At 40.1% G+C, this 26,271-nt stretch overlaps 1 protein-coding gene across 6 annotated transcripts in view; it reads left to right on the top strand.

Moving 5' to 3' along the window:
* cadm1a (cell adhesion molecule 1a) overlaps positions 1–26,271 on the top strand; it is a 269,351-nt gene that overhangs the window by 204,600 nt on the left and 38,480 nt on the right. For all 6 annotated transcript variants that reach the window (XM_057359681.1, XM_057359684.1, XM_057359680.1 and 3 more), the window contains 5 exons: positions 5,524–5,676; positions 8,385–8,522; positions 11,466–11,624; positions 15,643–15,739; positions 18,440–18,612. In XM_057359681.1, the coding sequence (XP_057215664.1) occupies positions 5,524–5,676; positions 8,385–8,522; positions 11,466–11,624; positions 15,643–15,739; positions 18,440–18,612 (720 nt within the window). The remainder of the gene's footprint in view (positions 1–5,523; positions 5,677–8,384; positions 8,523–11,465; positions 11,625–15,642; positions 15,740–18,439; positions 18,613–26,271) is intronic.

Raw genomic sequence — 26,271 nt, 5'->3', positions numbered from 1 at the left:
TCGAAGCAGCTTGTTGCTTTTATAAGACGGTTACTCCATATGCGTAGCAAGGCCAAGTAACACAGACGCAACAACAGCGGTGATTCTTAGGCTATGTAATGCGGTCAGCAGTTACAAATCGGGTATTTTTTAACGGCTTAGAACGTGACTCAAGGACCAGAACTGACCGTTTTATAAATTTAAACAAGTGATAACATTACTCAATTCTCTCGTGTCAGACAATCTGTAGTAATGTCGGGCCCTCCAAATAATTCCTGTATTTCTTTCTCATTCAGTGACATTGCCATTTTAAGGCACCCTGTGCGTTCTACGCTGTTTTTTATAACCACATGCCTCAAAAAAGGACTTGACACTTTAGAATTTAGAATTAAGCTGGCAGTGAAGTCGGGAGGTAAAAGCTCTTCTAAACTCTTGGCTTCTCAGAAGGTGAAGGAAATATGTGGGGGAAAAGCAAACTGTGAGAATCTTTGGCAGTCTTCAGCGCTAGTACAGCAGGAGACACTAACCGCTGTGGAGTTTCTAAAGCACCTCCTCCTCTTTACACACCTCATATACCCCCCACCTAGTGTGAGGAGAAAGCAACATTTATTTATGTATTTATTTATTTAATTCATGTAGTAGCAAAGCTAGTGCATGAGTCATATTAGATCTTCACAGCACTGCTCACCTTAAACGTTATGTGTCTCTTTGACCTATGACCTCTACATGAAAATGTCGCAGTAGTGTCACAGAAGAGCGATTGTACTAGTTAGGCAGCAGGAAATTAGGATGTGTTAAACACTGGAAAACGTATTTGCTGGATGCAAGTTACAGGACACAAACCTTGTCCTCTCTCTGGTACTCAATATGTCCTTGCTTCATCTAATATTTTCCTTCCCTACTTATTGAGTCTTTCAGATTCTTTTAAAGTATACACTATGTGGTCCATTGCATATACACCTGTTCTGTTCTTTACACATCCCAGTCGTCCTTTCCCCGAATGGACTGTGAGAACATAATACAGGTTAAAGCCTTGTAAAATCCCCAGTAAATGAAAGAAAAAAAACATGGTGCTAAAGCATTTGTGCATGCTTTTTTAGGGCGATAAGCTTTAAAAGGTTTTGTCAGGCAGGGAGGCTGATTTACTGGGCAGCGTGCCCTCTGAAGGCACCAGAAATCACGCTGAGCTTCTTTCTCCACTACACCCACAGCGCGCTGGATGTAGCTGGCCGACAGAAACAGTCCCCCTCACGGGGGTGGGACAACCTCCCGCGGCACCGCAGACTCTTGCTGTCACCGTGTCCGGCACTGTGTCCGAAAATACCACGGCTGCAACAAAGGGCACGTACACAGTCAGACGTGCTGTTTGAGTGTTGTCACAAAGTGCTTCTTTTTGTTCTTCATCAGGATGGCATGATTTTGTTGATCTGTGTTTCAGAAAAAAGAGGGAAAAAAGTACAAGTAAATTATGTAAAGCATAACTAGATGTCCTGAGGGCAACTGTCTGTTTATGCAATTTCACACTTTTCTCATTTAAAGTTTATGGGGAATCGAAATTGACCCTATTTACTTTGTTAGTACACATTTCTGGTTGTGGACGAATTAAAAGTGCAGGTTATTCACAACCGGCTTTTCATACATATTGTGATACTAAAAACCACTAAATGTATTGCAGAGCTATGCTCATTTATTTTAAAGATGCACCAATACTAAATTTCTTCACCGATAGCCGATTATTCAGAGTGATATCTGCCTGATACAGATTCTGAGGATTAAATTAACATTTCTGAATGTTATTCATTCACATAATGACTATTAATATTAAACATTAAATCAGTGATGCTTCGTTTTCTATATACAGAGCACAAATTCATTGCATTTTCCTGTCCTCTTTTGATTGACAGGAACTTTCGGCCCTGATCATCGGCTGTTTGTAAACTATCTGTCGATTGCCGATAGTGTGAAAAATTGCCGTTATCGCTCAATACCTATTATTGGCCAATATATCGCCGCATCTCTTATTTATTTTATTTGTGTCTTATGATGTCGAAACCTATTGATTGAGCTGCAAACCTGTGACCTGTGTCGAAATGCATGTTTTAATGTTTTGTTTTTGTGCTTTATTGCTTTAGGTTTAGTTTTCTTGGTGCCTTTCTTAATTTTTCATTAAAATTCAGTTTTTTTTTGTGACAGACTGCTTCAGTTTTTATTACTTGACATACATAAAGGTTTAATTAAACCTTGAATGTTGTTGATTTTATAACAAGTATGTGTACAACAAAAAAGTTTTTGAAAATTCTCAATGTTTTGTAAAGAAATACACTATCAGAAAATGGTCAAAAATGGTGGCACCCTTTAAAATACAAATAATGTACATTTGAGTACACACCTGCAAAGATGTACTTTTTTAAAAGGGTACTACCCCAGTGACAGCCCGAGTACATTTTTTGATCATTTTTGCTGACAGTGGATATTTGAACTTCCATTTCATTTTTTTATTTTGTTCAGAATATCGTAAAACCCAGTGTTGTGTATTTTATTGAATTGAAAGCTGAGTGTATCAAAGAGTTTGGTTCCAAAACTCTTTTTCAAAAATCATGTTTTTTTTTATTGTGCATTCCAATTAATATCAATCAAGCTGCAGTTGGTTTGTGTTGATTTAAGCCATAATAACTCAAAAAATACAGCTAACTAACACAATAAAAACATGATAACATAAAAAAATCTACAATCATCTTTTTAATTAACGGACTCTATATATTGTATTAAATCATAAGATGAGTGTATCTTTAATACCATAATTGCCAGGACCTCTTATATTTCAACGCTGCTTAACCATCTGTATAAACATGTACAGCCAGCAAAAATAAATAAATAAATGGTGAACCCAGGTCCAGCCTAATTAAACAGAACTTAAAGAAGACCATTGAGTTGACTAGTCAGTTTTAAAATGCATCATTTTTGCACACTCCTATATTCTTTAGCACCAAAGCCGTTCTTATCTCCCGCGCTGGCCTCGCGAGTTTCCTGCCCTCTCTTTTCCCCATTAGAGCTGACACAACACTTATTCATGTTTTCATAATGCTATAATTATTGCTGTCTCTCCACCTGACGCACAGTCACAATAGATTATAAACCCGCTTGGCTCCCTGCTCCTTATCACTTTATTTTAATCCTCACATTTCCCCAATCAATAAATTGAATTAAATCATTAGCTTCTGCCTGCCCTCCTCCTGACATCCAGACTTTCAAGCTGGCCGCTCTAATTAGTCGCACATTACGCACCGGCTACATGAAAGACGCACGGCTTGGCGTTTCAAAACAAAGACCACCACAACGGATTCGGGAGGGAGGGCAAAAAAAGCAAAGTCTTTCTTTACTTCAATGTTCCTTCAGTAGCTTGTGGCTTTATTACACACAAGCTCTGACATTACCTGAATAAACTCTCACGCACGCACGCCGAATATAGATGTGAAGGCAACATGTGCGTGATATTTTATTTATTTGTATTTTCGTTCTCTGCGTACGGCACCTTGACATCATGATCAAGGGTGAGAAATGCGTTGCCTTGGCAGCAGGGTCTTCCTGCGCCGTCTCGGCGACGTGTGTGAGAAATGGACTGAGACGTGTACAGAAGGAGGGATCTTCACGTCTCCCGTGCTGCGGATGGCACGTATGGGCGTGAAGCTCGCGAGGGTGAAATGGTTGCTTAAGAAGACTGTTAGCGATAAAGAACGGTGAAGATCTTTTTCCGTTTGCAATGCGCCGAGAAAAACCGCAGATCTCGTAGACCAATATTTTTCACCCTTTTTTCTCCACCATGCCGCCCCCTCCTCACCCAGCCCTTCTTTATCTTTCTCTTTTTGAATAAAAGCTAAAGAGCATGGCTAACCAGCTGGAACCAAGAACAATCAACAACCCGCGCCTTCAGAGGCCGCTTTCATGATCCCATCGGCTCAAAAATCTCTAATGATGCACGATTATTTCTTTATTTATTTTCCCTTTTATTTATTTCTTTATTTATTCACTTTTTTTCGGCGCTCCTTTGAACTCGGCCGTGGCGGGCGAGAACAAACACGTGTGCGAGTGCTCTCTGTGTCATAAATGCTCTGTCGATCGGGCTGGAATTTATCCGGGAGTGGAGGGCGGATGGGAGTGGCGGGGTGCCGGTAGCCTTTCATCTCTATTTCGCCATCTCTCTCCCTCGGCACCATTCCCTTTCCTCTCTCAGCTTCCCACACCGACTGAGCAAGCCGTAATGGACTTCTCTCATTATTCTAGGCCGAAGGATTCCATTCCTCCACGTAATTAGGAGAGAGAACCTGTCTCCAGACAGAATTTAGGATCGGCATGTGGTTCTCGCTGTTGCGCTGGAGCAAGACTTTCAGATCTGTCTTTCATTTTGAGAAAGATTTGATTCAAGCACACATGGCTGTTTCTTGAATGTCACAGGGATTGCTTTCTAACAGAACTAATAGACTGCAAATTTACAGTAGTTCAATAAGAAATTCAGATTAGTTCTCGTTACTCTGCAGATGTCTTGTCTATTTTATTCATTGACTTCAGACCCCCGATTTGTCCTTTTAAATTGACAATCTATCAGAAAAACGAATTCAATTAAAGAAATTATTTACGTTATTGTATTCATTAAATTGTATTTATAATAATATTTTTCTCCACATAACTAACTTTTTGATATTGTAATACTAATATCGACTGTCTTTCAGCTTCAGTTTTGACATCAATACAGGTTTTTTGTAGCGTAAAACAAAGTGTCATGCTTGAAATGAAAACTGAAATGTGGGTGATTTCCAGCTAAGCAGTATTTTTGTAAACGTTTGCCATAGTATAAACATGTTAAATTGTCTGTGTACATGCATGAAATAGGATACGTAAAATGCTATGTATGGAATTAGCCTTGGTGATGAAATCGGTCATTTTATTTCATTTATTTCTACTGTTTTTATCAAACCAAATCAATGGTGGACATGATGGTCATGGTTCACTAGTGATTCTTACAATAAAGCATCAAAATGCATAAATTAAACTTATTAGAAGTGTGTTTTGAGGAAGTTTGCTTTCAGGGCTAAAAACTAAAAAGCAAACCCCTCATACACGCTCGTAGTTATTAAGATGAAAAGATAGCGCTTTAGGTATCACTCAGGTTTAACGCACCAGGTCCCAAGACTAGTATCCCTGTTTCAAACCCCAGTGATACCACGCTCGGGTCAGACGATGCCAGAAATAGTCGTCCGCGTTTCAAAGTGCGCAGCAATCTAAATCAATTCAATTATTCTCAAGGAGCACCTTTCAACTTATCTGAAAATACAGTCTAAACGTTTCCTACGCTCCCCTGGTGCCGCTTATAAGCAGTTTCTTCAAAGCAGCATATGGCTCCTTTACTTGCCTCAGTGCAAACACAATCCACCCTTCAGATGGAAATAAATCCAGCTAATTCTCTCTTGCATGTTTCTAATGCTGTTTGTAATAAACCACAGCTTCGCAATATGTATCGTCTGCTCTTTCTCTCTGTTCACTTTGCAGCTCTGAAGGATGCTCGATTCCAACTGGTCAACTTTTCAGAGAACGAGCTGCGTGTGGCGCTGTCCAACGTGTCCCTGTCAGATGAGGGAAGATACGTGTGCCAGCTGTATACGGACCCCCCACAGGAGGCCTACGCCGACATCACTGTGCTAAGTAAGAAACAACCACACACAAACACACACATGTACAAACCACACGTGGTAGACACCCGTGAGCTGCAGGAGATTACACAAACCCAGACCTCTTTCTTTGACCGACAAATGTCCCATAAGGTGCACAAGCAAACACACGCACACACACAGGGCTTCTTTGTTTCTTGAGAAATCCCTTTATGATCAATCACCTGAGTGGAGCAGCTTTTATGAGATTCTACAGCAGTGTTGAATCAAGATGTAGCCATTCATCTTCACCTAACAGAAGGTTTGAGACATAGCCAAGCCAGATTTTGAGCGTGGAGTCATTCATATTTCAGAATGGAGCGTGTGTGTGTCCCATAAGGTGCGCACACACTGATGTTTGTAGGGGCTGCTGAAAGCCCTCTAAAAACTCAACAAACACTTCACCTGCTACTTTCTGTGAGGACTTCTGCGTAGCATGGCGGAGCCATTCAGCTGAATTATTGTTTGTGCGTGTGCGAGTGTGTATACATGTTTTTCCGTGTTCCGCGTCTTCACATAACACCGAAATCACCAGCACTTAAAAGTGATTATTCGGTTTTGAGAGCAGAGTTTCATGCGGGAGGGAGCTGGTTGATGGAGAGTTTGCTGAATGCCTTTGAGTGGCTGGGCGTCAGCTCCACAGCTTCAGACGCCCGAGCTAAAGCAGAATGCTTGAATAGAACCCTGCTGCTCGGGGAGAACAAGAAATTTGTCTTTTACCTTTACTGTTGTATTACATTGTCCAAAAACCGCATGACATATCTGCCAGATTCCTAGAGGTTTGCGACCTATTCAGGTAAATGCTTTCGATGTCGCAAGCCTCCTGGACAGTAGATGGGATAGTGTAGTAAGAATCATGCTTGCATTGGTACAACGTTGAGTGCCATTTTGAAGTGTTGTAGCGTTCGAAGGAAGATATATTCTGTGTTTATTTTTTGATTCCTAAAAAAAGTCTGTGAAGATTCATGTGGTGTTGGCTTTATTGTGAACCGATGATTCTCTCACTTGTGTTTCTTTTGATCCTCGTGGGACGTTTCCACTTGCACGTAAAAAAATACCGATGAGTTTAAAATGGACATTTTATATAAATGAAATGGACCATGTCAGCCCATTTCATATTTCTGTTTTTACTACCCCACACAAACAGGAAGCTTTTTTAAGAGCTAGTACAATACAATGAGGAGCCAACGATGCATTAGCTGTGTAATTAATGCTTAATGTATTTTATCATGCTCATTCTGCCACAGAGAATGATGGGAAATTTTGTCACGCCAGCCTGTTACCTCATAAACCGGTTAAATGAGCAGTATTTTTTGGCTAGCTTTATAGTTATTCTTCATCAAAAGTATACAAAAGGGTACACAAACCGCACAGTGCAGTCAGCGTTCACAATGATACCCATTCTGTTTTAATGCTTTCTCCAGTATTCCACTCTGTGGCGCTCAAAACATCAACCCTGACCACCTCAACATGACAATATTGGCTTATCCAATCACAGGGCTGTACAGTGCGACGTATATGTTTTCTATTTTGCGAGTGAAACTTGTTTTCTGGCTGCATTAAATCTGTAAAACTATACTGTAGATGCGGGGAATCCTGCTGTTTACATGTGTCATCTGCTGTTCTTCGTGTGTGAATGAGTGTCTCACTGTATAAGGAAATGAACACATGAACTTCATCTCCAGAGTTTCTCTAAGAGTTTATTTCACAAGCATTTCACAGTTTGAGTAAAGCTACAGTCAACCACACTGAAACCACAAACGTCCTCGCGACGACCCGTCAAAATAAAAGTCCCGTTAACCTGAACACTCAGATGAAAAAAATCTGTAGTATACTATATTTGCTAGATAATTGTAGTAAATTGATAAACTGTTGTAAAACTGTAGTATACTATAATAAGATTCAAAAATACTATAGTATCTAGGACTTAAACTGCAGTTTACTATAATAAATACTATAGTATTGTATACTACAGCATTTTTATGTGGACAAATATATTAGTTTTGTACAGTACAGCTGTACAACTGAAATGAAAACTAATTTATGTAAGCTAAAAATTACATGGCCCAATTTATCCATCTGTATGTAACATTAATGTCATTTGTCAGTTATCTGCCTATTTGTGTGATAAACTGCCCCTTTTTTTCAAAGATGATATCAGACGTTTTATACTTGTGCTACAACTGTTTGGCCTGTGCTACAAAATTTTAAACCTCTGTAGCACCAGTGCTATGTGCAATAAAAAGTGAACGTACAGTCCTGAATCATGTACTGTAAGTTGGGGACAGGACTGTCTGATTGTCCAAACAATGGTAGACAGGTTACATCTCTTTTGACATTTCTGTGTGGTGATGCTAGTGACATTGAAGGACTCGCTAATTGTTATGGAGGCACGATAATATTATAGTATGCATTTATCCTTCTGTGTCACAATGTGTAGTTTTCCACTTAAAAGTGGTGTTATTGTACTCATGCTTCTCTAATCAGAGTATAATTACAGTGTATAGTCTTGCATAGCCAGACCTTTCGCTGTGGCTTTTTGCAACTGAACCTGACCGAGTACCGCCACTATGCCAGCTATATTGATGTTGTGTTACCGTCTATTTGTTGTCAGTGTGGTACGGCTGAATGTGACTCCACCATCAAGCTTTAGTGGTGCTTGATTTACAGACCGCCCTGTAAAATCTGTCTGTTCTCTCTCAGTCCCACCAGGAAACCCAATCATAGAGTCCCGCGAGGACATCGTCAGTGAAGGAAACGAGACAGAGATCACCTGCACCTCCATAGGCAGCAAACCCGCCGCCACCATCAGATGGATGAAGGGAGACAAAGAGCTGCCGGGTGGGTCAAGCCACAAACATTGCGTACATACAAAAACCCCTTGTTTGTTTGGTTTGTTTTCTTGATGTTTATTCCCTGGATGTTTTTATTGGTAAAACTTTCTTAAGACTTTTGATGGCAGCAACACATTATTGCATTAATCCGATTATTTATACTTTCAAATATTAGGAAATATTTTTTTAAATTAATTTAATTATATACTGTATATTTGTGTTTTTTTAATTATTTATTATTATTGTTTATATTATTTTTTATTATTAACATTATAACAGTAACAGTCAATGTTTGGACACATTTTCTCATTCTTGACATTTTATAAAAATACAAAATATATTATTTAACAATAATGTTACCATTATTATTATTATTATTGTTATCAATGTTATTATTGTTATTATTAATAATAATAGCGATAAGTCATTAAAAGGTCATCAAAGATGAATTTGCACAAACTCTTAATTATGTAGGTGCCGAAAGAACAAACAAGTCAAGAAACTACAGAACAAAAAAATCTATCACACGTTTACCTTTTGCCTTAATTACAGCTCTGCATTTTTTAAGACATAAGAAACATAAATTCAGTCAAGTATGTCCAGTCTGTTGACTGTTATTGTCTGTGTATGATTTTACTTCTGATACTATATTTTCTGAAGGTCGTATTCAAAGCTACAGCTGTCTAGACACAAGCAATTTCTGTATTATGTGCAAATTACAGGATAAGCTGCCCTAATAACATCTACCCACAATCAGACAGTTAAATGGAACTGACATTTTCATTTGGTAATTAGTGGTCAGATCAGTCAGCGGTGAGTTTTTCACCCCATTGCGTATGTTCGGCAGCCATTAAACAACAGCAGTTCATTTGTCTGTGGGTGTTTTGTTTTATGTAACATCAATATATTATTGGACAGTTAGACAAATGCGATGTTAAAGATGAACGAGTTCGCCTCAGTGAGACAGACAGAAGGACATGAATATTCTGCTATAGCGGAACGGTCGAAGGGTTGAAAAAAGTGAGGAGCTGAAAAGAGGGCCCCTCTCCTGACACGAGCGCTGTAGCGCTGGCACTCACTGGCTGGAAATTGCTTTTGGCCCTTGCGCCTTTTCGGATTTATTTTTAATTAAATGTCCTCATCATTCAGCCTAATTACCTCTAGGATAATCAGGCTTTTTTAAATATCATTTAAAGGTTACACCCATACAGCCCTGGAATGTAAACTCAACCGCCCCCACCATGTAGTGCCTCATTTTGCCTCACACACACGCACACACATGCAATCGTCTGGCTCTTATCTCCGTACTGTAGTACTTCTGTTTTATATCCTGCTTCATTGATGACGCACACCTGTCTCGTAAGACCAGTTGATTAAACATCAAAAACAATGAGTGGTTAATTTCCTCCTGTCAAACGAAACCGGCCTGCTCATTAAAAATATAAGCTCTTTTCAATTAGACCGGCAAAAATACAATAGTTTGATTCTGAATTTTTAATGGCTTTAGGCAAGTTTGCTAAATACTAATTGACCCCCGATCTCCAGGATGCCCTCTTTGAAAAAACGGACTTTCCTTCGGAAGGTATTAAATTGTGCAAAGAGAAGGGAGCAGGAGCAAAAAAGTGAAGAAACTGTGATTTCAATCGGGACGGGGTCTCTTTTGATATTCAGCCGCTGTATCGCCGCAGATCGGGACTAATCAGAGCTTCTTTGCATTTCAAAAAGAGAGATGTTATTGAAATGAAGAAATGTCTGAATGACAGTGATTGACCTGTGATTATCTCTTTATCAGCAGTGACTGTGGCATTGTCACAGAATATAGAGGTGGTTCTGGGCTCTCAATGAGCTCTGCGTCTTCTTTTTCAAGATATGATTGTCTGAATATCCATTCTTTTCTGATAATGTGGAATGCTGGAAGTCTGAATGCACAAGATGAGGAATTGTCAGAAATATGGAGTTTGGGAAATAATAGAGTAGTCCAGATATGTCTCTGGACCTTTTTGTCATTTGCTGGGAAATTAGCATTTTGGATCATTGATAAGATAAAAAAGCTTTTATTTGTCCTTTTCTGTTAATAACAATAATAATACTGAACAATAAAATATTGTTATTTATTATTATTTAATTTTAGCATATTTTAACCCCACCTTACTTTTAACTTTAAAATGTTCCTAAAAGCATATTTTGTGCTTCAGTGGAACAAAAAATCGGACATTTCAAATGTCCTATGTCACATGACACAACCGCACTGTAGACTGTACGTTTTGTACCCTCCATCAAAGTCACATTCTTTTTTTTTGTCTCTCAAACTTTTTCAGTCATTTATTTTTTATGGTGAAGTGGATTTTTTCTTCTTTAGGAAAACACAAACACGACATTGTGGCCCCCTTCTTTCCTCATCCCTTTCTCTTTCCACCCACTCCTGTGTCTCTCTGCAAGGCCAGAGCAGTAATTGAGTGATGGAGGTCTGTGCGGTGCTGCGAGGCTATTGTCTGGAGCCACACAATGACTCTGAGTCTTTTGTGTTCTTCATGCCCACTTGATGCTGTTGAAGGAGGGCTGTGGGTCAGAAGCGTCCACTACAGCTATTATATCTCACTTCATAAAGCACAAACACGGCATCACAGCCCACACAGTTGCCTGTGAGTGACAGCTGCATAACAAGCCCTGACAGGACGGGGCTGTTTCAGCCGCATGGCTCCTTCTGTGTGGTTACTGTACATATCAGGTGCTTCTGCGGGAGGCCGTTTATTGTACGCTTGTCATTGTTAAGTAACAGTCAGCTACTGAACCGCATATGTGAAAGGGGATGTATTTTTTTGTACAACTGAAAGGATGTAAAGTATGCTGTGGCCTCCATCTTGCAATTTTTTTTAAATGGCCAAGGACATGCCCGTGAAAATGAAAGCCATTGAATTTGAATTCCATGTTTTATTTTTTTCTTTCACAGGGAGGTCTAAAGTGGAGGTCACGTATGACCGGATGTACACTGTGACTAGCTGGCTAAAGTTAACTGTCGCAAGAGAAGATGATGGAGTTCCTGTGGTTTGCATTGTGGACCATCCAGCGGTCAAGGACTTCCAGGCACAGAAGTACTTGGAAGTACTATGTGAGTAATCTGAGATCTTGTGTGAAGAGAAAAGGTGGGCAGTGTTTCAAAGAGTGAAAAATTCAAATGAGTTTAACTGAGGTAATATTGTAGACACGTTCTGCTGGATTCCATCTCTGCCCCAAAAGTTGGAGGTCAGGGATAGCTTTGATAGAATTAAGGTTTTATCTTTTGTCTTTGTGTTAGGAATCAGTCAGGCTTTTCCTTCGCCTGTGAGAGCAGACATTCTCTCAGCTGTGTCACTTGGTCTGTGATGAAAGATTAAGCATGTTTTTGCGCTTCGGTAATTCAGCCATGACACGCTGCCCAGTGATTGTGGCTCTGATTGGAGCACAGCCTTGGGCAGTGTCGTCTTCAGATACAGATATAGATTTGATTTTCAAAAGGGTCTAGGGTTAGTTTCTTTTTTGGGGTGTATTTATTACAGATCTTTCAGATAATTCCAAGAAAGAGATAATCTACCATTGTCCATCAAGAGCATTACAGTATAGGTTGTACCTACACAATGTCGCGGGAATTCGTAACTACTTGACGGGGTGGCTAATTCATATCAATTCATACGATCTCATTCAACTGTTTTAGTTTGATTTGCTTTTGCGCCAGTGACGTTGGGTGCCATGAGATGGTATGGCACTTTTCGAATAATCGTACGTTTTTGTACGATTCGCATCATATGAATTGATATGAATTAGTCACCTCGTAAAATATTTAAAAAATTCACATGAGATCAGGCTGGTTGTATTGTTATTTCTTGTTTTTTCCTTTAGTTTTATTTTTACTTAATGGCATTAGTTGATTTATTTTTTTAGTGTTTAGTTGTAACTTAGTTGTATAATTTATGAATGCCAAGGTCAGTGCATTAGCCAATATCATAAAAATGTCTCTTGTATTTCAAAAAGTTTTATTCGCTTTTTATTTATTTAGCATTTTCAAGATTAATGTTGGCGGTTGCATAGGTGTTAATTATTTTTTTAATAAATATTTGTGTTAATTTGATTTATTTTCATTAATAAACGTTTTATCATTTATTTTTATTTTTGGATTTCATTAATGACAATAACACTTTCCGCCAAAGACAACGCATCTATAAAATTGCTTTATATTTTGGTCTCTGTTGCTTGACCTACCACAGAAAAACACGACACCGTTTCGTCTATGCTATTTAACTGGCTTTCATGCTCACGTGTGGCCTTTGTCATGCTCTGGGGAGAGCTGGTACACGAGTCATTGTCTGGCTCACTCTTCTTTCAAATTGTTCTGCTGAAACTAGCAAAACAATCAATGGCAAAAATCATTGAGCGAAGGCGGCTTTAATGGAGTTCATTTTCACAATAGAAAATAGAAAAACATTGGTGTGGATATTAAATAAGCCAGAAATATTGATGACTGTGGCATGCAAACAGTTTCACTTTGCTGCCTGGCAGCCCCCACCCCCTGATGTGCAGTTCATCAGCTCAGGGAAATTAAACATTTGGTGAGGCCACTTGTAGCCGATGACGACAGAATCTCATGTCAATAATTGTGTTATTAGAATTAGAGTGACCTTTCTGCCTGGCACAGCGAAACTCCAGCAAGATAGAAAGCAAAGGCTAGTGGCTCTGCTTCCCGTAGATTTAGTGTGTGTGAGCCCAGGAGAGAAAGCTTTGGAAAGGAACTAATGCGGGGGAAGCTTCAAAGCAAGAAACTTTCAGTCAGAGCCTTTCATGCCGAGAGTTTGAAGATGACAAGGGGAGAAATGGAAGGAGTCTCCATAGAGCTGAGACAAACAGGTGGATATTCTTCTTACAGAACTTCTGAGCGGGCCGCTCTTTCACTTCAGTCTGGGCTGTCCATCACAAGCAGAGAAATGTTAACCCTGACAGGGTGTAATTTGGATAGATGGAAGGCCGGCAGATCACTTTTTGTTGATAGAAGAGGTCAACCGGGAAAGCGTCAAGTTGGCGAAGCACTCAACAAATTTAGCGATTGCTAAGAACCCGGTTGAAACGTCAGCCCTGAAATAATGTGATAAATCCTGTCAGGACATTGAAGCGTTTCTCCTCTTGCACTTTAGGAAAGTGTGAAATCTGTGGGTCAAAGTCAAGTCACCGTGTACTCTCCATCCAGTTTATTCAAAGTGCGGTAAGAGCCGATATAATTGAAAGAGTGGAATCTGGGGGTTATTGTGGGCGACTTTGACGTGGTTTCGGCAGAGTAATCTTTCGACCTCTGAGTCCGTCGGAGCGCTCGACATCTCTCCGGGTGGATTTGCTGTAATTCCTTGGCCCTTATGCGTGACCTCGCTACAACACAAGGTCTACTTCTTACCCTCACTTACAACGCATACTAATGACTGTTTACCTTACAAACCCACTTTTATAAATCTGCATATTAAACCCACACCTCATGCCAAAATATTACATTTATGTCATTAAAGTTTCAGTAGGGAGCGACTCTTTTCTCCATGGAAAGCATACATGGCCCTTTTTCAAAGGCATCTGTGGAACGCCATCTCATACTCTATTACTGGGAGAATATTAGATTTGGGTTCCTTTGAGAAGCTGGAGGGCTGGATGCCAGCCAGGGCTGGAACAGAGCATGGATTTGGGAAGGCATGGCTCAGCCATTACAACCTGTCAGTTTCAGAGGATGAATACCTCCAAGGAAACAGCAGGAACCTTAGAACAAGCATATCGTGTGGAGCTCACTTACATAACCGTGGTGGAGTTGGCCAGCACATCTTGGCCTGGTATAAAATTGGGAAATGTTAAAGTCGTATAATTTCTGCTCCGCTACCATCACTAAATGGAATTGAATAGGCTTCCCAATCATCTTCTATTGGATAGCCATTGATTGAGCCGATGTTTGCAGTTCTGTTTCTGCTCCTGTGGCACTGAAATTACACGCTTCACCTTTAAAGAAAAAGGTGGTAGGTGTCGGTTGTTTATCTGTTTTATTTATTTATTTCTCCGGCACACCTCGCTGTTGTTCCTCGGATCCTTTTATGCCTAATGAAAGGCTAGTAATGCATTCAGTTTTTTTGATGCTCTCTCTCTCTCAGCTTTCATTAGCACTTAGTATTACACTGAGATTGCCGTTTCCTGTTCTTGCATGCCATGTCCCCTCATATCTAGACCCAATACCTGGCAAACAGGAAGCTAATTAGTATTTGCCTAATATTAGACACAACAAAGAAACAACACGGCAGCCTTGTCTAGTCTATTAAATGCCAAGAGCCGTAAATGTCTCTATGATTTTCTTACATAAGCTGTTTGCCATTAGGTTTCATCATGTCATTAGACCAGCAGGCAGACTGAAAAATCCTATTAGTCCCGAGTAATACCGTTATATAAGAAGTTTACGGAAATGGAGAGCGAGTGACCACCTTGCACACACGTCTATATCAGATCCTACCCGTGACGCCAGTGTTGTCAAGACACAGCCCTGGCTATTTTATGTGTGAGGGAGCATTAGTTATGTGTCCCAACGTCAGTTTGAATGTCACCCCTCCTGCCGCACTGTACAGACACAGCAGGAAGTCTAATCCCAGCTGAATTGGAAAAGAACTGAGCCTTGCCAAGGAGAAGTGCACATTTCGTGCTGAATGTAGCAGCTAGGGCTGAGAGGCAAGGCTGACGCAAGGTGCAAAAAGCCAGCAGGCTACCTGCCGCCGGTCACGGGAGAATAGAGCCATTGAGCGGCCGGTCGCTTTAATAGATATGGCAAAGGGCAGTACTTACGGAGCAGAAAGGTCAACGCCGAGAGCTCAAGAATATGGACATTTTTGATGGCGACTATTATTGTGACTCTTCTGACTGTATACATGGCAAACGTCAGTGTGTATTGATTATGTTTAAATGACTCCAAAGGTTAATACAAAATGCATGCACACATTCGGTGTCAAACAATTGTAATACCGAAGAGAAGAATCAAACATCTGAGAACAATCCAATAAGCGTTGAACAAAGCCAAGGCTGTTTAAAGTTTCATGCCGCCCGGAGGCACGAGGCACTCATGTTTTTTCCTTTCTCCTCCACAGATAAACCCGAGGTGAAGATTGTGGTGGAGTTTCCGGTGGGTCTCACCAGGGAGGGCGAGAACCTGGAACTCACGTGTCAGATTAAAGGCAAACCAGAGTAAGATTTTCCATCTCTGCTCATGTTTTGGTGATGTTTCAGGGGTTGGTTTAGATCCAGATGTGTTTGGGTCAGGTACTCAAAACACAATGATGACCATAAAAAAATCTAATTCTTGATTATTCTTGAATACTGGGACAACAGGCTGTAAAACAACTTATTTATTTTTTATTACATTTATTGTATTTATGTTTACTCCTATATACTTATTCCAAGTCTCAAAACATTGGAGAAAATATTTGCATACATGCATTTACTTATTTCTTTGTAATATTTTGTTTTTTATTTGTATATGTTTTTTTCAAATACCATATTTGCATTTAATAAGTTTTGTATACTGTATTATTGTAATACATGTATTAAACGAAATGTAAACTGTTTTGACACGTTTTAACTAAAAATCTCAAACCTTTTATACGTATATAATTCATGAGCTGACATGGTTGTGACACCGAAAACAAACACATCGCTTCTTAAGATGAAGATTAAAATGCATAAAAAGAGTGTAAAACATACCAGAATCAACAATCAAATTTTGTTCTTTCTCCCTTTTCTCAAGAAATGGTTTATTTGTGTGATGGCTTTATTTTCCAGCACTATAAATGAAAGAGTTTGGTTCCAAAATGAGATGAGTCAGTTTTTAATTTTTTTCAAAAATCACATTCTTTTATTGTACATTCCAATTAAATCAAACTGCAGTTGGTTTGTTTTGATGTAAGCCATAATAACTCAAAAAATAACTAACTACACAATAAAACACAATAGAAACATGATAACATAATAAAAACATGTTTTTTGAAAAAAATTAAAAACTGAGTTATCTCATTTTGGAACCAAACTCTTCAAAAATGTATTTGGATCATAAGACCCGAAGCAGGTTGCACCTGTTATTTTTCATCATGGAGTGTAGTAAAAAACACACTTATTGCAGTAAGTATGCTGCAATAAGGCCTTCAGGAGCTTTCACTCAAAGACAAGCAGTGCATGTGCATGCATACTGAAGAGATGTATGCATGCCAAAATCAAGTCAGACTAAAAACAAAGTTATACAGCGTCTAAGTTTAGACAAAAAGTATTTAGACTGTGGTTGTGAGAACATTTCCATAATTAATGTGCTGAACTCCATCTGCTTGAACACCTGTCTGAACTTGAGGGGAAGTGACTTCAACAATCAACAGTTGGTTAAAAAGTAATTGCAAATTGGCTCAGAAGTTAGTTCTGAGTGAAGGGGTCTAGCATCCTCTATTTGCAGATGCCACATGCTTTCTTTTTGTTGATGCACTGAAATTCATACATTTTTAAGTGTGACTGAAATGTCCAAATACTTTAGGGGCCGCTTCACATGAACATAAGGTGAGTTATCAGCTTTAGGCCAATATGTGCAAACGCAATAAAAGCCGTTCGGATGTTTTTTTTACATTCAACAACCCTCGTAACATCCTCTGACTAAAATGCTGCAGGGAGCCGAGGCGCCGCCCGAATTCATTTAATAAAGATGAAAATACAATCAATACAGTGAGCAGAAAATTGGAAGTCATTTTCATTAGAGCTTGGAGAGGGGCTGCAGTCATTACTGTCAGGCGGTACAGGGCTTGGCTCGCCATCCCATTTGTATTCTTTATCTCACCCCAGGTTCTCTGCAGCCCCTCCACTGTGTGTTTTCCCCTTTTCTAGGTCATCTCGCCTTTTCTTTATCAATCTTTATGCATTGCGTGTATATTTAACCTCAGTTTCAGACTGTTTCAGATTTCCCTTTATATGCAATTCACACGCCGCTCTCCATCAAATGTTGTTTTGCCGCCCTCAGATGCCGAGGATCAACTGCAATTGAGCTCAAACCGATCCTTTGTTTTAAAAGTGTGAGGGTTTTGTTTTTTGTATTTTTTCCTCTCTCTTTCCTCTTCAATGGTTGGTAATGCGTTTAAACACCGACACAAAAAAAACAACAACAACAAGGGAAAACCTTCCGAGAAGCTCATGGGAAATAACAACACTGCAGCAGTGCCATTGAAACTTGTGAGAGTTTAGGGCCGCTTTTATTTTTCCACAGTGGGTTTAGCTCATTCCGCTCATCACTGTGAGAGTAGAATTGGCTGTTGTGTGTCTGGCTCAGGTGTTTAGAGGACAAAAGGAGATAGCTTGCTGTGGCAGTTAATTGAGGCAGACAAGAGGAAATCACAGCCTTTCTTTGTTTTGCCAAAATTTATGTGGATTGCCGTTGTCACAGGCTTGGTCACATCTTATGATCAGCGTTGCTGACCATCACCAATATTTATTTCAGAGTGTAGAGCCAAAACTATTATTAGTTTCGGATAGCACATATTGAACGTGATGACATATTACACACAAAATGATTGGCCGGCCTTTTCTGGTAATCAGAGCTATTTGGCTTTTTAAAGGGTTAGTTTGCCCAAAAATGAAAAGTCATGTAATTCCAAACCTGTATGACTTTTTTCTTCTGCAGAACACAAAAGTTGATAGTTTTTGATAGTTGATAACCAAACAACATTGGACCCCATTGACTTCCATTGTATGCAAAATATCTTTTTATGTTGACATGACGATCAATAAATGATGACAACATTCATTTTTAGATGAATTGTCCCTTTAAGTCATGTTTACAAGTTTCCAGGTTGTTGCAATGAGCAATAAACAGTCTACACAACACTACAGCTCTATCTATTCTTTCTCTCAATTTAGGCCTCAACAGGTGAATTGGGTGAAGGTGGATGACGACGTGCCCTCTCATGCCGTTATCACGGGCCCAGATCTCTTCATCGAGAACTTGAACAAGTCGTACAACGGCACTTACCGATGTGTGGCCTCCAACTCGGTGGGCGAATCGTATGATGACTACATCCTTTATGTGTATGGTAAGTTCGACGTGCTTCGTTTCGCTCTTTTCCTCTTTCACCCACTCCACCGCTCCATCTGAGTCACGGGTCAATAACATTGATCTCAATGGCATTTCCTTTCCTTCAGGACACGTTCTAATCTGACCATTTTCCTCCTGGAATTCACTTCTGATATCGTTTGCTGCGCTAAGCCTGTGGTGAAATTGCTGTCCTCCATTTTCACAGCGTAACGATGGGCCCAGGGCTATTTAAAAAAAGATTTGTGCCGTAATGAGGATCTAGAAGCGAACAGATAGAGCGGTTTGCAAGGAAGGCGAACTTACAAGAGACCGCCAGCGTCGTATTGTTTACTTTTCTAATTCAGATTCACCCTGAGTACATTCGATCGAATTGTCACAGCAAATTCGCTTCGAGGAAGCCAAACTTTTTGTTCGTGCGTGTGGGATCCCATCGCCCAGATCTCTTTAACATTGCGTGTTGCCGGTGGGTCGCCACAGAAACTTGGCTTCGCCCCTACGGTGTGTGTTCCAAAAACTTGCCCCAGCACGAAGTGCAAATGCGCCAGTAATTGCGACAGGCTTTTCACACGTTTCTCCCATGAGCGGCTTGGCAGTCATTCCACGAGAATTTCATGACAGTTGAACCAACAGAATAGAAGAGAGAGTGACACAGCCACGTATGGCGCTCTGAGAGCCCAAATCCCTCCCCTATTAAAAACAGCGCTGAATATAACAGACTCTATCAGCATGTTTGATGGTTTTCATGTTTGATGCTGCTTTTAATATCTACAGTAGTTCAGCCACATATCTTGTGTGACATTAGAATTGCTAATGCAGAGATGCGACTGCGGGCCGTCGCATCACCGACTGCAGACACTTATATACACATTGATGTGTTATCTTAACGCTAAGATGTATTCAACACGTGCGTGCACACGCCCAGAAAAACAAGCACCAGTGACATCTGGGTGCTCTATAGTCTTATAATTATTCTCCCCCAAATTAATGAGACGACATCTGTGTATTACAAACACGGCGGCCTTGACACATTCGCCGGGACCCGTAGTGTCAGCGTGCCAGCAATCCTCAGATACTCCATGTATTAGACATTCCGTCGAGCCACTGTTCAATTAAATACACGTGCTTTAAAGAGATGTTAAAGCAACTGCAAAATGACTGTTTAGCAAGCTGTTGTTGTAAGGACACGTTTTCATGTGTACTGTAATACATGGCATATTGGAAGGGTAATTGTGAAGCCATTCATGCATGGCCTTATGCAAACACTAGCTGCGTTTACATGGACCAATGTAATCCGATTAAAAGTCCAATCCGAATGAAAACGCTCCATATAAACACGTCAATCAGATTAAAAATGCCCAAACCGATTGAAATTTCAGTCGGATTGTAAGGGGTGGTTTATGCCGTTTGTAATCCGCTTGATAGGACATGTAAACACTTGATCAGATTAAAAACCGAAGTAGGAAGTTGTGCACATGTGCAAAGACGACGCTGGCTCGTACAGACGTAAAGGCATGATGCACGGAACGGAGCAGCTGTTGCTAAAGAAACCAAAAACCATAAATCTGACAAAGCGGTACAAATATCCATATGCTTGTCATCTCTAAATGAACATATTAATGTTTCTATGCATTTAAAATGTCTTACTGTTTCCCTGGAGTGAGTTTTTAACCACAATTTCTCTGTTCCTTTTTAAAACACGATACATTTGCAGATGTACAAACATACTGTAGGCTAAAATATCTAATTATAAAATGTCATCAGTACCGAACATTGATTTTATTTATCGTTTACTTACATTGGAAGGATTAACTGTTTTTACCATGTTAAGTCGCTGTAACGACATTGCTTCATTGATATGTAGACATTATTTTGCCTTTCTGAATTGTACAATATTATGCTGGTGTCTGTGACATGAAATAAACACATCTGTGCTTACAACATTGTTCGAGTAGCCGTTTTGTGAATATTATAATGATACCCGCATCCACCGCGCCTGTCTCTGTTTACCGTTAATGCTGATATATGAGTCCGCATATTATCACTTCTAAAGTTGGGTATTAGCTGTTGCTAAACATTTATTTAATTATTGTTTGCCTGCAGACGCTCTGGTGGGTCTTGGTAGTTTTGTCATGGTTTTACCATGGTAAAACCGCATCGGATGTGCTCATTCTTCATTGGCACGAGATATTACTCTGCCTTTATAAACTGTACATTTTTTTTGTGCCGTTTGTAAAATAAAATATACACAACGTGTGCTTTAATACACTGTTTTAGTGGGTGTTTAGGTGAACACTTGTGCAGTGTGCGCATGTCAGCAGATTATATCGGATTTGAAGCTTGTCATGTAAACACGCACATCAATCAGATCACTTAATTTACCGTTCATGTAAACACTACATTCAGATTGCACAATCTGATTAAATTCAATCCGATGTGTCCATGTAAACGCAGCTACTGTAAGGGTTGTTGAGATAGTAAACACTTTTGAGTGCTCCTATATAAAAATATTTTCTCCGATGTAGATGCGATTCCTCCAGAAGGGAATGTGGCATCTTGCCGACACACATCAACAGCTTTCCAACCGTTCTAATGTCAATGCACAGTGCAATAGCAGGGCACCTTTGAAGTGTAAGACGGCATAGTGGAACAGGTTTTATTTACACTGAAAGGTGCCGTATATATTTACTGTCTGGACATGACAGTGCATTATTGTTGCATATCTTTGACAGTTTGTTTCACGGAAATAAAAAGTGTGGAGCGTGAGTATGGGTCGTTTTCAGTTCAGAGCAAATGATGTGTGCGAGATGTGACCTGACTTAACTGTGCAGTTTCTGCCACAGCGCATTAGATAAACGCTTTAGTCTCTTCATTTCAAAGCTACAGGTTGTTTTCTTTTCAGGTAGTTGCATTTAAAATGTAAGAAGAGCGCTTATGAATGGGGAACCACATTTTGAAATCCTTGATTTTTGGTAGGAGAGCTTCGTGGCCTCTCGACAGACAGCCAGAACAGATGTACTGCAGAGGCAATTTTTCTCTAATGCGTTTGTTCCCCAACTGTTGTGAAGCTAAGTGATGGAGAACACTTGGAGGGAGGCTGGCACTAAACTGGTTATGGGGAAAAAATACATTCCCTGAGACACTTTTCCAGGGCCCCATCCCAGCATGCCCCTGCGGGGGAATGAGATCTAACACACCGGCCGGTAACAAGTTTACAGAGCGCCTCTAACCTAATAAAGACTACCTTTGCCTTCACAGCCCTGGCCTTTAATATTGCGCGCTCCTCCTCTGCCTGTCAACCTCGCTCTCGTTTCCTCTCCGTAACAATTCCTCCATGTTTAGAGGGCTTTCCTCTGGTATCTCACGGCCGCTCTGCAGAAATCGATCACGGCAATACACTTCCTTTAACTGTGCTTTGTGCACCATACTGAACCCAAAACAAACATCTCATGATTTTGTTCACTTGGTGGAGCAAATATCACAGATCCCACGGTCATGGAAACTTAAGGGAATTATACGGTTGTGTTTTCCGGGCTTGGAAATGTCATGGGTGTTAATAAAATTGTTCAAGGCATGTATTTTTTAAAGGAGCCATGAATTAAAACCACAATTTTAACCCAAGATTTTGTTGTTTAAGAGGGAATCGTATTCAAGCGAAGTGTCAGAACTGAAAACGCCCTTGTTACTGAAATAACAACTGTTATTGAGGCTCAGCTAACGGCAGGTCCTGGAATGCACCCATCTATAGGTTGAACACCGCCTCCACAGAAAAATATCAACGACTACTTCTCTAGCCCCGCCCACTGGTTCGCGAATGACTTTAGCCACACATAGTACACACTCCCGCATTTGTGATGATCGACAAACTGGTAACCATAGCGACATATTTTTCGGCCAAAGATTCGTTTTGTCCGTCAGTTTAAACTAAACTGCTGATATGCGCTGTGTTGTGTTTATGTTCGGAAGGCTCCATCACACAGCGCTCTTTTGCTGTGTTGCCATGTTTGTTATTAATAAGCACTTTTATGCTTGTCGTTTGGTCTTAGATCAAAAAGCCTCGGCAATTAGGTCTTAATAAATGGTCTGTTGCAGATTTTAAGAATTTTTGGTCTTACAAAATATATAAACAATTTGCATTTTAAGGTTTGTTTTTGTCTTGTATTTAAATGCCTCTTTTTTCTGTGAAGATCTGGCAACCCTGTCACTTTAGCAAAGGGCTCTCCAGGGCGGCTAGCCCCGTGTCATATGTGCAAAAGTGAGGACTTCTTTCACTGTTATTTTTATTCAGAGCGACCAAGCAACAAACATGCAACATTGTGCAGCGCCTGGTTGTGGAAGAACACAGTCACTTCCTTCGGATTCTGATATTAGCTATGCGTGGTTGAAGTTTATTTTTAAGTACGTTCCTGCTCAGGTGGGTGAAACATTGAGCATTTGTTCGCGTCATTTCACCATGGATTCCTTTGTGAACAAGGCGCTGGATTTGTGGAAAGACTAAAATTAAAAAGCAGTGCTGTGCAGTCAATATTGGATCCGACAGGAATGGCGCAGCAATCTTATGTGAGTAAAACATATTTGTACTATGCATCACTATTGCTTTGTTAGAGATCGCTTGATATGTCCTGATAATGTGTAACCTAACGTTACGTGTCTAACCAAATTCACAGAAGGCTCCAACTAAGTTTACTACACAAACTGCTATCCAATCATAGCAGTGGGCATTTACTTTTACTACATGTTGTTTCTACAGTAACCCTAAAAAGACAAACTTCTCTACAGAGCGCGTAAATAAGTTATCTTCTTCGGCAAAGAAGTGAAAACGTGATGGCATCTTATCCCTGTGAGAGCCCCCATAGTGCTTCAAAAGGTGGGCGTGGAGTGAGCCGTTGGTTGCAATTCGCAACCTCACCACTAGATGCTGCTTCATTTTTATACACTAGACCTTTAATAAGTGGCAGATATGTTGGCTGGAAATGTTTCTTTTGTTAAATGTAAGGATTTATCGGGATAGGATAGAAGATTTGTGAGAAGGTTGGTCTGATTTTTAAGCAATCTGTCTGAATTTGAAGAATTAATTGAAACAACCTTATCTTGTAATGGCATGTCTGGATGGATCAGGGAAAGGTCAAGACAATTTATTGGCTAAAAACTGTAAAAACCCTGAAAAACTTGTTCACTTGTAGTGAAAGTACACATGTAGAGAGTTGACTTCAGTTTATAGTAGAACTTAGGGCTTCGAAGTCTCTGAGGAAATCCCCTGTGTGTGACAAGCATGAACAGTTATTTATTTTCGTCTAAACCTGAATTCCCAACCGTTGTAGTTTCAACCCAGCTTGCAGACCGCAAATTGCAGAGTGACTGATAAACAGCCTTATTTTCTGACAAGCCTCAGAGTGTCTGAGTCGACTAATTGTCCCTTATATCCAACAACATGTGTAACAGAAGAGGTGTGGTGAGGAGGAACAGCTGGAAGAACAGCAGTCATTCTAGCAGTGCATGTAACTCGGGAAGATCCAGCCTCAGTCCAGCGATCTCAACATATGTAGAGAGAAAGAAAAAACAAGATGTGCAGCGTTGCAACGGCGCCTCCATTTCTGTCTCTGTGTTGTAATAATGGAGCAGTAAATCACCTCTCTCACCACAGTCTCCCTGTATTCTAAACACCTTGCTCACTTTCTTTCAATTTGCACCATCAATGTTTCCTTTGCCACTCTTCGGGTCGGTGACACAAACATTTAAAAGTCAAATTTCTCTGATAAATTTGGCTGCTGTCAGACGCGGCCGTTCAAACCTGCCGTTCAGGAATTCATTCAGTTGTAAATTCAGACATGCAAATGTGCCATATTAGAGTGAAGAGAGGCAGTGTAAAACCTTCCCAGTGGATGTCTGAAGACAAAAGAATGCGTTGCAAATCATGTGCAGGCTTTATTTAAGCCATTTCGCATTTATTATAGCCTACTACATTTTACAAGAGTTTGTTGTGGTTGTAAGTAATGATTTTTCATGACAATGCAAAATTCATCTGTAGGAACTAAAAAAGCCAGATTCAGTTGATTCACTTTCTGTCAGGTTTAGTATAATAGCAAGTTGAATTTATCATTGAACCGTACATGTGTCCTATGGTGTGACAAAAATGTAGAAAAAACAATGAAGATGAAGCTGTCTTATGCTGTTTATATTATAAATATAAATACTAATAATATAAAGTAATATGCTATTAACAGTTTGTTTACAAATTACATTTTTGCTGTCACACCATAGGACACATTTATAATTGATTTGTCAACTACCCAAATGTGGTTATATGACTACAATTCACCCAGTAGATGAAAGGCATTATTATACCCTCAATTGTCCTAGAATAATCGTTATGTTTAGTCGTCTTTTGTAACATGGTTTAGCTAGCAGGTTAGATGGATGCTCTTTACGTGCTTTCCATGTCTCAAAGGCAGAGAAGTCTCTTACATCCACACCCCTTTCATCCCGACTGCCAGAATCACTAACAAGGGCCAAACGAACTCATTTTATTAGCCCTTTACTGGAGTCCATCATTGTGACCCTGCTGCCAATGTTAGATTTGTGTGTACTTGTTATTTTACTCGATTCCCCTCACTCCTCTCACCCATTGATTCTAAATAAAGGAGGAATCTAGAGATGCATGCTGATTCAATAAACATTAAAGCAAAGCAAAAGTGCTCTTTCACTTCTTAAAGGGTCCAGTGTATGAGATTTAGTGGCATCTAGTGGTGAGGTTGCGAATTGCAACTAACGGCTCACTCCCCCTTACCTTTCGAAGCACTACGGTGACTTTCACAGAACTAAGATGTCGTCTTGTTTTTGCTTCTTTGCCGAAGGAGATAACGTATGTACGAAACGAGCTCTGTAGAACAGTTTGTCCGTTTAGGGCTACTGTAGAAACAACATGACGAATTCCATGCAAGGGGACCCGCGGTGTATGTAGATAGAAATAGCTCATTCTAAGGTAATAAAAACACAACGCTTCATTGTGTAAGGTCTTTATACACCTCTGAACACATGTATATTATATTGCATTTCTGTCAATAGATCCTCCAAAAAAATACACATTGGACCTTTAAAACACACAAAGTCAATGTGCATATGCACATGTTTTTCTGCTTTGGAAAGCACACTGATCCCAACAGGTTATTTTCCCAGGTTAGTTCTCGGGATGTGTGTTTATACTAATGTACCTTGGGCCAAAGAGGGTTTCGCAGTGTCTTAAAGGTCCGCAGTAGCGTACGCACCCTTAGCTATAATTGGGTTAAGCTCCCTCTGCTCTTTCTAGTTTTGCTACTGCAAGCAAACATCTACTTGAACAAACATGCAAAGCTGGATGAGAACAGAAGGTTGCTGATGGGTGAATCAACAGCCCTGAGCCTCTATTGCTAAACACACTTTCTCTCATGTGTGTTTTTTCACTCAGTGTTCCTGAATTACTGGTATCTGTTATGAATCCCAGCACATGCCAGGAAAAACCGTAGCAATTAAAGTACTCATCTGCTCGGCTCCTCACATGTACCTCGCTCTTCTAATGCCCCTCCGTGCCTCCATTTATGTACCTCGCTCTCCTTCCATAAATCCTCAAGTCTTTGGATACACTCAGGTGTAGGTCTGAATTCATATGGGAGATGCACCATTT

Source organism: Triplophysa rosa, linkage group LG19 (assembly GCF_024868665.1).
Source record: "Triplophysa rosa linkage group LG19, Trosa_1v2, whole genome shotgun sequence".
NCBI lineage: Eukaryota > Metazoa > Chordata > Actinopteri > Cypriniformes > Nemacheilidae > Triplophysa > Triplophysa rosa.
This window is presented reverse-complemented; position numbering and strand designations above follow the sequence as displayed.